General features: G+C 35.7%; 1 protein-coding gene across 1 annotated transcript; it reads right to left on the minus strand.

Annotated features, from left to right (window-relative positions):
- Positions 1-320: 320 nt before the first annotated feature.
- Positions 321-12755, minus strand: slc12a3 (solute carrier family 12 member 3). The gene is made up of 26 exons (XM_077193363.1): positions 12438-12755; positions 12086-12208; positions 11044-11119; positions 10779-10874; positions 10452-10591; positions 8612-8722; positions 8403-8514; positions 8143-8273; positions 7934-8018; positions 7104-7258; positions 6024-6131; positions 5764-5887; positions 5548-5649; positions 5124-5279; positions 4861-4960; positions 4619-4730; positions 3197-3334; positions 2950-3056; positions 2779-2861; positions 2623-2703; positions 2439-2540; positions 2244-2355; positions 1386-1472; positions 1142-1277; positions 968-1035; positions 321-834 (listed from the first exon to the last, which is right to left on the minus strand). Exons 1-26 carry the CDS (start codon positions 12684-12686, stop codon positions 693-695), a joined length of 3036 nt encoding a protein of 1011 aa, XP_077049478.1. The 5' UTR covers positions 12687-12755; the 3' UTR covers positions 321-692.
- Between the last annotated feature and the right edge of the window lie 1134 nt (positions 12756-13889).

Consider the following 13889-nt stretch of genomic DNA (forward strand, 5'->3'; position numbering starts at 1 on the left):
ATCCCAGGGCGTTGAGGCTCAAATCCATGTTTTTTTTTTGTTTTGAGATTTATTACAGATTAACTGTTATCAACATAAAATTAACTTAATTTGAAAAGTAACTATAGTTTAAACATAAAATTACTGTCTCCCCTTAAAATCAACGTCGTAAATAGGTTAATTTTAATTCAACTGAGTTGATTTTGATTACAGATTAAATACATTTTTAATGATTCAATTAATTATTTTTTAAAGTTTAACGTTACCTAAATGCCATAAAAATAAAATAAAAGAATAAACATTTCATACATAAGTAGTAATGTATTAAACATTCAGATATACATATGCAAATTGTTTAATTGTTGAATTAAGATAATCAGAATCAACAAAGATTATTGTACAGTAAATTAGGCAAATTACACACATAATTTGTGGTTTTAAGAGGAAATTCTTTGAATACAGTCTTTTGTTTGAATTATTATTTCTGGAGAAAGTGCATAACATAACTAAAGCAGCAAAAACAAATAAAATATATTCTGATTTCTGAATTGAGAATAAAAAGTTAAACAAATTAAGACAAACACCCTATTAACCACACATATGAAACCAAATGAAAGTATATATCTGTTATTATTTTAACACGTCATTAACAAGTTGAGTTTCTTTTCATCTGTTGTACGCGTGTGAACAGTTCTGTCAGGAAAAGGTGGTGTTCACTGGCAGTAGAGCGTCAGCACATTCTCCTGATTGCCTCGGACAAGAAGAACTGGAGGTCGAAGGTCACGTGACACGATCTCTAGCCAGGCCATGTAAAGGGGACTAGGACATGCCCCTCTCCGCCCCACGGGCATAGTTCTGCCAAACAATGAAATATAGAAAAATTACAGGTGATATCAGAAAGTCACATTGCTTAAACTGGTTGATCACGGTTTTGTTTAAATGTAATCTAAATTACATCATGGCACAACATCCTGTATATAGCACTTACACAATGATCAATGCAGCATCTCTAGAGTAATCTTGAATAACTTCATTCAGGCGGATCTGTCGAAGGGACTACACAAACACAGGACAAACATGTTTAACCAGAGCATGCATGAAAGTAGGCAACCAACTTTTTTAAAGGCTTTGTATCCTAACTCCATCATTTGACCTAAATTACCTTTGCTTTGAACGTTTCGAATTCCTCATCAGACACCATCCAGGAGAATTCCTTTGTTGTCTCGTCGGCTTCTTGACCATCCTTTTGAACTGAACTTACTCTATACGGAGCTATGAGATCTTCAAATCTTTTAATGCTGTTTCAATAATTTGAGGACAGAAATACATTTTTTTTAATAGGAATATACGGTCCATTAATTTAAGAGGTCATTGCAGAAAGTTGAATAGAATAAACGAGACTGTACTGTTCAGACTGTGGTTTTCCATTGATGTCAGGAAGAACTTGAATATCTTGGAAACCCAGACGGAATCTGCTGATCAAAGCTTTGAGCCTGACAACACACAAACGCAAGCTCATCTTAACGGACTTTGACATTCATAGGACCAATTAAATAAATTTTGTTACAATTATTAAATAAATCAATTAATGATTTTCAAAGATGTATATAGTTTTACAGATATATATATATATATATATATATATATATATATATATATATATATATGAATGAATAAATATAATTTTAATATATTGTATGCATCATGTGATTAAATATTAGTTTTATATTTAATAATATAAGATATCAATATATCATTAAAAAAAAAAACACTCTCACGTATATACATTTATAATGTTACAAATCTCATTGAAATAAATAATGTTTTTTGTTTCAACTTTTCGTTCATCAAGAATCCAAGAAAAATGCATCTTGGTTTCCACAAAAAAACTGATAATATCATAAAAATTATAGGACCAAATCGCCATATTAGAATAGTTTTTGAAGGATCATGTGACAGTGAAGTCTGGAGTAATGGTGCTGAAAATTTAAGTAAAGCTGAGTAAAGCTTTGCCATAAAAGGCATGAATTACATTTTAAAATATATTAAAATAGAAAAGAGCCATCTTACATTGTAATAATATTTTACTATATTTTTAAATATAATGTAGTCTTGGTGAGCATAAGAGAATTGTTTCAAAATCATTAACTCCAACCCCAAACCTTTGAAAGTTCAAAAATATTTATATCATGTAATATTTATATCATGGACATTTTATTATGAAGTGTTACCACAAATAATATTTCAATAAAGGTTATGCATACTCTTTTTTCTGCTCATCGATCTGTTGAGCTTCACCTCCAACAAACAACCTCACTTTGCATCTTCCCCAGCGTTTCTTACGAGACAGGAGGTACGGCACTAATAGTGTCAGACCTGACAACACAATGAGTTGTTAAGCCATGTTTTTCCACTGCAAAATCTTTAAAGAATAACACATTATTTGAATATCAACTCACCCCCATCATCAGAGAGCCAATACACATCAATGGTCTTCTTTCCCTGTCTAGTCTGGAACACACTGGTTGGCTGGGACATGGCCATTAGTGCCTCAGGGTCCACTGCAACACAGGAGATAACATGTTTTGGCAAAGAGTCCAACAGCCATGAAAAGATTCAGTATTTAAGAGTTTGGATACACACGTGATGTATCAATTGTGGCTGATGTAGTAGTAGTTGAGCTCCTTGTGTCAAGTCCTTGTTCGGTCTCGAACCCTAGATTGACTATAGAGAAAAAATTCCGTCACTGCACATAAACTGTAGAAATTGTTAGAAAGGGGGTTTTGAAACAGTCCATACCATGTGCTTGCATTGTTCGACTTATGTCAAGACCCTCCTTCATCCGAAGAACACATACACCATATTGCAGGTCAAATGCATCGCTAAAATCACATGGAACTGTCACATGCCTTGACTTTTCTTCATCAGAACTTAACACTGAGGGAATATTAAACTATATGATATACATACTGCAAAATTCCAATATAGTTTTCAATGCTGCTTGGTTGAGCTTTACGCCAGTTCTTCTTAAATCCCATCACTAGGACATTGGGCCTCATCCGACCCAAACCCGTACTCTGGAATAGAACCACCATAAACAGACATTACCAGACTATCAGCCTCATTTTGCTGGTACACCTTCATCAGACTCTGAAAAGTGAAATAAATGATGTTTGTTTTGAAGTTAGAACATGAAGCGTAGTGCATTATGGGTGACCTGCAGCAGCATCTGTACGCCGACACGAAGGTCATCAGCCACTACAGTGTGGTAGAAGGACTTTATGCGCCGCTTGTTTAGCCAGCTTATATGAGGACTGCTTTTGGCTGAGTCCACAGGGCCAGGCGAGGGTTCCCCCTGTCAATAACACACAGTCAGTCAAACACAGAACATGTGCTCAGGGGAAAAGATGAAAGAGTGTTCAGAGTTGCAAAGAACTTTTAAAACTTGATGTATTGTGAATATGTGTTGTGCAGGGACACAAACTGTTTAACACAAAGTTTCAGTGAGAGATAAACAGAGTTGGAAGTCTATGGAAACGATAAAACATGCATTCTATGTTTCCAAGAAACATCCAAGATGAAAAATGGATCCAAATTTATTCAATCTATTATTATGAGAATAATATTACAGCAGGGTTCCCACATCTTTTGAACTTATAGTTTTCCAGTGGTTCATTATTACTGGAAATGATTTTAAAAATATACAAATGACACAGGAACAGTAATTTATTATTTTGCATTTATTATATTTTCAGATTCTTAAGGCGTGTTCAGACCATTATTTTGAAATAGCGATGAACATGAAAATTCACGAAATATTGGTAGAAACCTCAGTTTGTTTTAATGCCAAGAGTTCAAAACATCTATTCTATTTCTTTGAGGAAAAAAGGGTCTGAAAATGTTTTAAATATTCTTTTTAAAAGATTCTACATTTGAAATGTGGCTGTGAGCTATAACACACATCTGTTTTTTTAGCATGTATTTTATGTGTTTGTTAGAGGTTGAATTCAAACCAAATACTGCCAAATGTCTACTTAATAAATAGTATGTAAGTTTAATACTGCGCCCAGACAAAATTTCCCTGAAAGCTCATTTTTTGAGATATCAACCTCAAATTTTAAACACAACTTGTTCAGATTTATGGCTTTCCTTTTCTTACAGTTTTGGAGTAAAATAGGTGCTGTAAAATACATTTATTAAAAAATTAGAAATCACTTCTACAATAACCTACAATAGTCCAAGTGCCTCCTTTTAAAAGAGACCAAACTTAAGTCTGTGCTCCAAAAGTATTCCAGATTTATAACAATTTAAAGTGGAAATATAATTTTGGCGTCTATGCCCCAAAAATGAGACTGACAGTTAAGGGGTTTATATGACATTTATATTTCCATATTTATATTTTTAAATATGCATATTTTAGTTATACCTCCTGATAGGCTAAATGTAGGCTTTTCTATGACTATGAGAATCCTCAATGATTTCTTTCTTTCTTTGGAAAAGGACATTTGAAAAACATGGTATTTAAACATTTGTTGTAGTTTTTTTCAATGTGAATTTAATAAAGCATTTGAACCAGAAAATGGTGTGGACCACCCCCGCTTTTCACAACCCTGTTTAAAGTTTCTATGCGTTAACTTACTGTAATGACATTTGCACATATCATAAGGCTCTGGTTCTTGGTGAAGGTGCTGATGAAATCCACTAGGGAAGGACGTGTACAGGGAGGCCCAGTGAGGACCAAACACTGTGGCCTGAGAAAAAGAACAGATGAAAAAAAAGTAGTATGATGAAAATTGAGAATATAAAAAGAGTTGAAAAACACAATTGGAACATTTCCAAGTTAGCAAAAGACCAAAGGAAAAGTCAAATGACAACATTTACCTGTAATTTTTAATATGGTCTTCCACTTGGTTAAGACTTACACATTGAGACAGTGCCATGTTATATGAGCTGGCTTGCATTGATGAACCCCAGTTGACATCTGAAATGTAAAAACACAAAAACAGTCATGCACTAAGCACATAATGAAAGCTTGGCAATATTATACGCATTTGGGATAAGTTGAAATGCTCGATGGAATAATATGAGCTTTATGAGACTAATTATTTCTGACAAAGACTCTTTAAAGAGTGTAGGTGTCTTACCGGGTTTCTTATACAGCACATATCCCAGCAGGAAGATGATTATGCCGATGGCTATGAGAGCAGCCCACCAGGTTAGAAGAAACATGATGATCACAGACACTACTGCTCCGAGCAACGACAACCACTTGCTATAAAATCGGAAAGTTGGACGCCAGCCTGCTCACACACAGGAAAAATCAGAAATGCTTCAGTGAGCGGAATATAGCTATTCTGAGACGTGTGAATTTACAGTAGCATGCAGCGTTTTTTGAGTGCTGTAAAACATATTTTGTTTGCATTTGCCATTATCTAAAGAAAGAGCCCTGTGGTGGTTACAGTATGCACCATTAAACCGAACAGCAAACCACTATTAAATAAGCAAATATTGCATCATAAACTGTTAGCTTAACCCATCATGGCTTGATGTGTGGGTTTAAGTGCTCACCTGGTGAGTTAGTGATTGATGCATGGAAGCAGCTGAAGTTGATGAGGGCGTAGGAGCAGAGGAAAAAGTTGGAGATGATGGGAGCAATGGTGTTCAACTCAGCTGAAATATTAGAACATTTCTTTGTCAGAAAGACATTTCTATAATAAAAAATAAGCACTTTTTTTGAGAGCATCCAACAATTGCTTGTTCAAATTTTGATGTGTGGTGGTTTACCAATAAGAATGAAGCATATAGCGATGATGTAGGCTAGCAGATAGCTCCTGAGTGGTTCATTATTCTTCCCATAACCCTTCCCGAAAAATCCAATGCCTGGATAGAGGTTGTCCTTGCAAAGGCACTATAATGGAAGGAATCCGAAAGGGGAATGGATGAGAGTTATGTTAAAGGAGTGTTTGAATTAGTGAATAACACTGAATATTGATTTTGCACTCTATAAATGGAGGAATAAAGATGTTCAGAGGCTCATTCATTACCTGGAAAACCTTAGGAGCGGACACTAGACAGGCCAGGGCTGAGGAAAGAGTGGCTCCAAAAATTCCAGCACTGATCAGAGGAGCAACTGCAGACACCAGGCTCATAGTCTGAAGTGATATATGACAGAACAACATATTACTTCTGTTAACCTCTGGTATTCCTCACTTAGAGGTCATCTTTTTTGTTTTTTTTATGTAATAATTGTAGTAAATTTCGTTTCAATATTATTTATTCTTTAATATTTTGTATTTTGATATATATTATTCACCTTCAAATTATGCACCATTTATTTCTATATAAAATAATACAAATATTAGAAAAAATATTTTATATTTTTCTTCCAATATACATTAACTTAAAAATCGAGCAAAGGTATTTAAGGGGCCGTTTACACTACATCTGTTTCCAACTAAAAACGGAAAACTTTGAATGCGCTTTGGCCGTTCATTTACACGACAACTGCATTTTGGGGGCCTGAAAACGCAAACAATACCATTATCATCTCTGTGTAAACTACAAAGACACAAATTTGTGAAAACAGTGATGTCATGCGTATACGCATTTCTTTACAAAGTGACATTGCCAACTACTGGCCTGGCAACATAATACAGCGTTTTTAATCGTTTTCGTGGATACTAGAGAATAGGGATCATGTTGACAACGTTGTCGTCTGTACGTGAAAGATGCAAAGGAAACTTTTTCTGTTTTAAGTACATCGTTGTCATGTAAACATACCCTAAATGTCTGTATAACAATATATGGTTGCAAAAATGGTTGCATTTCCCATTCAAAATGTGACTATTAAAAAAAAACATTTTGTCTATTCTGATCATGTCTATAATTTGTGTGTGTTAGCAAGTGCCAGAAAAGTCACCAAGTTTCATAAATTTAAATATTAAAAATTTAACAAATTTAAATCTAAAATGACCGATGACCACCAAAGGGTTATTTTTGGGCTGATGTATGGGAACAATTCATATTTAGGGGCCAGAACAATGCGTTATACAGTTTGCATGTTTTCATATTTTCAGTGACACGTTGACATAACTACTCAATGACCATTTAGACATGATGGTCACCTGGTAATTATTGCTGAGTCCAAAAGAGCAGGTCTTATTTTTGATACAGTCACTGAAGTCCCAGCCATAGTTGCAGCCAATTCCCAAACAGTCCTCAGACAAAGATGATAAGGTGTCATTCAAATTACCAGAAGCATCACGCACTACACAGGAGCCTGAAAATGCATTTAAAGAGCACAACAACAGGGAAATAAAACATCTGTAAGTGTGACTGGATTATACAATGGGCCTTACTGGCATATAACTACATACAATTGGCATATTAATGTGCACAGTAACTGATATCTCACAAAATTTTGCTCTAATGTTGATGAATCCGGAAGATGCTAGTGCTACATGAGTGAGCGTGTGCTGGCAGCTTGCAATTTGCGTAAAATACGCTCAAATCACTTCCACATAATGAACATTTTTGTAGAGTCACATAATTATTCAATTTCGAAAATATATATTTAGAAAACTGACAAAAAATTACTTGCCTTACTTAAATGTTAAAGATATTAAAGATCTTATGAACAATTCATCCATGTAGATGTTTATTTTGTTATTTTTATTTATGTCCTCATCAATTTAAATTAACATGTCATAACTGGATCAAAATCAAATCAACAATCAACTAGAAGACCCTGCAGTAGTCTTTTTCTTGCACAATAATACGTTACACTTAGATACAAAATAGGGAATAAATATAAAAAGTACAGAAGAAAAAATTTGTCGCTATACTTCCGTTTCATCGTGACATTAAGGTCATCTGGACTACATGGGGTTTCAGTTTAAACATTACTGTGAATTTTTTTTTTTGGTTGAAATATTTTAATACTTCTGATACTCACCAATAGTAGCTGAGATAATGAGATAAGAGATGGTGGTCCAAAAAATAGCCAGCATTGTACCACGGGGTATAGCAATATTTGGATCCTACAGGAGGTTTTGTGTGTGAGAACAATAAACAGAAAGCTTTTAGAGGCTTGATTTCAAATAAATATGCTTTCTGAAATGCTTTATTGGAGGAAACATTGCTGTGACTGGGAGCTCAACTTGCCTTCAGATCTCCAGAGATATTAGCACCCGCAAGGATGCCTGTAGCTGAGGGGAAGAAGATGGAGAACATGCCAAAGAAACTGCCCTCCGGTCCGCGCCAGCCCGGCACAAAGTTTTCCGCAAAAATATCAGCTATTGGGCACAAATTGAGACACTTTATGGGGACATATGGTAGTGTAATCTGACTAGCACTGAGAAAATGAAGATGGAGTGTTGTTATTAGCATATTTGTGGAACATATTGACTGCATTGCTCTCTGACCTCGGTAGCTGAAAAATCCTCTGGCTTGTTTCTGTGGAGTGGCTGACATGATGGTTCCCACAATGTAACTGGCAAAGGAGATCATGATGACGAAGAAGAACAAGACCTGGGCCTGGGAGAGTAATGAAACCAGTGTAAACTATTAGGAGCTGAACTTATTTAGGTAACCAGACAAAATTGCTTAAAATCGCTTTGCTTGTGAAACAAACCTTGGACTCCCATTCCATTCCAGCCATTGAGATGGCCAGAAGGCAGGTGACCGTAATCACTCCAATGATACGGATGTCATTAAGTCGGTCTACCATGCTAACCCCAGTGTCCTAATGGGCATAAAAAAAGATATTGTGGTTAAGGAGACTCCCCCTTTCTATGTAAAGTGCTTTGAGTGAAGAGAAAAGCGCTATATAAATGTAATGAATTATTATTATTAGGCTGTCTCAAAATCAATGATCAAATATGAGAAATAGTCACCATCAAAATGGACAATTCTTGTTTTTTATGCAGTAGTAGCCTATTGATTATAATTTATTTATTTGTGCACGTCATTATTTTCTTTAATGTTCCCTCATATTCTTTGATTAAAATCTCTGATCCCCTCCCTCTTGCAAGCCACTTCTCTTTTCAGATGACATTTCAATTTCGGAGCGAGAGCAGGACAACCTGTCACTCACATGAGATGGCGACGAAACAAATGGTCCAATCATTTTCCAATTACCTAAATCAAATCCCGCCCTACATTTTTATCTTGTCCAATAATATGGAAGAAAAGTGTATCGCAACTTCCGATTCACGCCGACTTTAAAGAGACAAGGCTTGTTCGACTTGAACCGGCGCTGCACAGACCGATCGGTTGATGACATCAAAGTACCGCGAGAGCGATTAGAGAGCAGACGGCTCCTTATGCTTTTGAATCGCTCTCGCGGTACTTTGATGTCATCAACCGATCGGTCTGCGCAGCGCCGGTTCAAGTCGAACAAGCCTACAGTTTACACAGCAGCGCCATCTTTTTTTTTTCACCGGGAATGTAAGCGAGGCTGTGAGGGATAGACACACATATCGCTTCAGTGGGTTGTACTGTTATTTAATCTGTTTTTGGATAATTCTGCTGACGAAACATTATAAAAAATATAATTAAAAGACACTTTAGTAGACATAAAACGTCAGACACCATGAGCTGTGGAAAATAATAAGTGATCTAGGAGCTTTAAAGAAATACTTTCAGTTTGTAAGCAAGTTTTTTTCCCCAGTTTTGACAGAATGATGTTTCTCCTCCTCTTCATTCTCGTCATAGAGTGCCGAAGTTATGACGTCACTTTGTCGGACAACTCGGAGGTTAGCGGCGCATGGGATCCCTCGATCGAAAAGCTATGCATTTTCCCCATAGACTTTTGGAAAATCGCAATAAATAAGATCTGTGTTCAACAAAGAGTTGTGACCCTTACACGTTTTGTCTATCAAGATAATCTTTACAAGTTAATCCAAAATGTATACATTTTGAAGCCTAGCCAATATAAAGTTTAAAAAAAACACAAGCAGACACAATAAAGTTTAAAAATCCACAAGCAGGTTATAACTGGTGTGTTTTATGTCATAGATCAAAACGTGAAAATATTTAGATGGTTTTGTTAACCATAGACCTTATTTTAGGCGATTTAGCAAAAACCATTACAAAAAACCCATAGACTTGAGGGCGAGGGAACCATAGAGAACTCACTTCCGCGTTTTGGCCTAATAAGTGACGTCATAACTTCGGCACTCTAATTTGATCCATCACAGCCTCGCTTTCACACCTGTCATGGCGCTGCTCTGAATAAGGAGGCCTCTTCTCACGCTGATTGGTTGGAATACATGAACGTGCTCCTCCCAAACTTTGTTAAATAAACTTAATAAGGTAGCCAGATAATCAGTAAATTATTCATAATTTTGTTTTTTGAGTTCCAAAGAAGAAAAAAGTTTGGAAAAACAGTAGGCTACATTTAAATTTTTGGGTGTAGGCTTTTTCCCCCCAATATTCAGTGAATTATGTGTATACTGGTCCGTTTCACCAACCTGCATGAGTGCCTGTACCGTTTCAGCAAAACCCACTGTGTGCATTGCTACAGCCACCGCATTAGCGAAAGCAAATATAAGCCCAATCGAGCCCCCAAGTTCTGGACCCAAACTACGAGAGATCAGAAAATATGTTCCACCTGGGGAAAGAATTACAAAGAATAAAAAGAAATCAATGCTGATATCTGATAGTTAGGCTAATAAATAACATGACTAGGCAATATTGCATCCTGGAAAGAAGTCTGATAATGGCTTAAAGACAAATAATTAATCATGTTAGTCAATTTTACTCAACACATAGGCCTACATGTATTGCATTGTCTTTACCTCCTTTAACCTTGCCATTAGTGGCAATGGCTGATGTGGACAAGCCAGTGATGCCCGTAATAGAAGAGGAGAGCAAGATTATAACCCAAGTCAGACCTTTAAAGTGAAGAGGAATATGTTCATATTATGTATAGCTAAAACACAAAGTCACAGAGATCTGTAACGTAACAGCCCTGGGGTTCACAAAAAATCAGGTGGGAATTTAACGGTAAAACACACACATAAAAATGAAGTGATAAAGACATAAAAACATAGATTGACATACCAATCCCTGCCTGAGCTGTGATCCAGGGAAGCCTCAGGTACAGAATAACACCCCAGATATTCAGCATACAGCGGATCTACAGGGAGTTCAAGAAACAGTGAAGCTTTAATGGGATCCATTTAGATAACACAATGTAGAAATTCTTTCTGTTTGATATTATTCAGATATTTGGAGTGTTTTACCCATAGGCAGAAAAAAGACAGTTTAGACACATTAAAATTTATGAACACTTACAATATAACAACAAAAAAATGTTTTTTAAGTACAATCAACTTGGATGTTTAAGTCATTTCAATTTAAATTAGATTAAACTGACTTAAAACGAGTTGAATCTGGTATAATTTTAAAGTTTAAAATTGCTTAACTTACAGTATTTTTATGGTTTAAGGAATGTAAAACATGTTGTCATAACTTATTGATCATATACATTTTATTAATGTATGTATGTATGTATGTATGTATGTATGTATGTATGTGTGTGTGTGTATATATATATATATATATATATATATATCTTTCTGTGAAATTCTAGCTTGAACAATGTTTTTTGTGCTTCTATGTGTGCATGTGTGTGTATATGTATACGTATATATACTGTATGTAGCCTATGTATAAAAATAATACACAAATAGAAGCACAAAAACATTTTCAAGCTAAAGTTTCACAAAAAAGGATTTTTAGGTTTAAAATGTTAAAACAAGACAAGAGATATATTTTTCAAATTTAAGAGTATTTGGGCACTTTGCTTGATTGTCATATATTAGTGGAACATGTTTATAGTGTAAACTTGAGAGCTGAGTTCATATTTTTTCAATAAAAATAAAAAAGGCCTTTAAAAAATGAAAGTTAGTTGTGATAAAGGTTTTAGTATTTGTTTGAAGATGCCACTTAGTTTTTAATGGAATAAAATTCTTGCATTTTCAAGTTTGGCCCCAAATACGTTTTGGTGTCAATGTTTTTATTATTGTTGCACCAAGAAGCATGTTCTGGTGCGGTTTTAAAAAGTACATTTTTTTTTTAGTAATCTTTAATGTTCTTATACCATGACTCCTTGAGCCCATCCAAAGCGAGCCGGTTCTGGTGGAGGTTCTATGGGTTCATCTTCATCCAGGCTCTGTTTGTCCACACTCGGCTCTTCATATAGCGGAGGTGGAGACGGGTCATCCTAAAAGAAAATAGTGGAAAACATGACTACTTCTTTGTGGATTCCTGAATTAAAGATTTATTTATTTGATTTTATTTAGAATGAACTCTATCCGATTGAATCCTAATGAAGATTATCAACATTTCACTTTTATCTGGAACAGACATTCTTCAGCATTGGTTAAAAGTTTATCAGTGCGGTTATATGTGCGATTTATAAGGGAAAAGGTGTAGTTTTATGTCGTTCCTACCTGATGGTTGGCGTGAAGCTGAAAGAGAGAAGGTCTTGACTTCTTTGCTCTCCCAAAAACCTCAGTGTTAGTATAGAAGTCATAACTCGGCGGAGTATCCAATGTGTCATATCCAGAAAAGACGCCAGAGCTGCGGGATGCCACGCTGTCGCTATCAAAACTGCTACATCCCCCCAAACTGAATTTACGGTCATCTCCATTGTTTAGTGAGGAGACCGAGAACGGGCTTCTGGCGGTTGTGAGATTCATCCCTTCATTGGCCGGCGGTACCTCCGGCACAAGTGAATCAACAAATGTCTGAGTAAAGCCGAGGCTTGATTTGAAGGGTTATATTATACCTGAGCCGGAAGGAACCACTTGTGGATGTGTGATTAGTTTTGAGAACATATTCTGGAGCTTTTGTAACGGTCATTAATTCTTAATTGTTGCTGCAGGGCCTTCAGTTTGTACTGGGACTTGTTAACATCATCAGGACATGCAATGACTCAGATCTTTAGTCAGATATCCTTGACACAGGTTCTCAAGGACAAATGCATGGTTTGAGAGTCCTGTGTCATGCATGAGAAACAATAAATTATGAATTTCACTGGCAATGTTGTCAGCTTATTTGATTGATGGAAATGTTTAATTTTCTTATTTGGTTATTTTATTTTCTTATTCGGTTATTTCATGTTATTAGGTAGGCCTAGTTTTGATAATGTTTTTTTTTTTAAAGTCTGATAGCGATCAGTCTTCAGCCTGACAAATTACAATAATGGCAAAACTTTCAACTTTGAACATGGCAAGATTTGTTTGAGATACAACTAATATGGAGAAATTGTATTGTAATTGTAGTATTGACTGAGATGGTGTATTTAATAGTGTATTTTCCAACCTGTAGTGACCTTCACGTTAGCTGCTTTAACCCGCCAGCAGCTCACAGTCGTTCCAACTGACAGACTTTTGCCTTGAGGGTTGACTGATCATTGCAGAAGCAGTTCCTCATTAACTAAAAACACCAATGTCCGCCAATGCTTGTGACCCAGGGAGCAGCATCGGGTTAAGTAATTATTCCTGCAGAAATTGGTCTGGAAGCCCCAAAGGTGGAGCCTTTTCAGTGTAATTAGTGCAGACCCTGCAAACGTACCCGCAGGTGCTCTCCTTTGAAGCAGATTTGTGATTAAATTTCTATTATTAGACACAAAGCTTAGGCAGAAAACCAACTGCTAAATGGTCATTTTGAAATCCTTATTTTGCCTGAGGGGAACTGTCATAAGGAATAGAAGATTGTATAAAGTGTTTTAAATGGAAATTACAATAAGTCTGTGTGAAACAATGATAAAAATCATTCTTAGTTACACCTAAAGGTTTAATCAGATAAAACCCAATAACTGATTGTTTTACAATTTCCATTGGCTATTTATATAAAATAAGATAGACACTCTAAAATCATGAAAGTTTGTAAAGAAAAAA

Source organism: Siphateles boraxobius, unplaced genomic scaffold (genome assembly GCF_051911475.1).
Source record: "Siphateles boraxobius isolate OS27281-9 unplaced genomic scaffold, OSU_SipBor_1 31, whole genome shotgun sequence".
In the NCBI taxonomy this organism is placed as follows: Eukaryota; Metazoa; Chordata; class Actinopteri; order Cypriniformes; family Leuciscidae; genus Siphateles; species Siphateles boraxobius.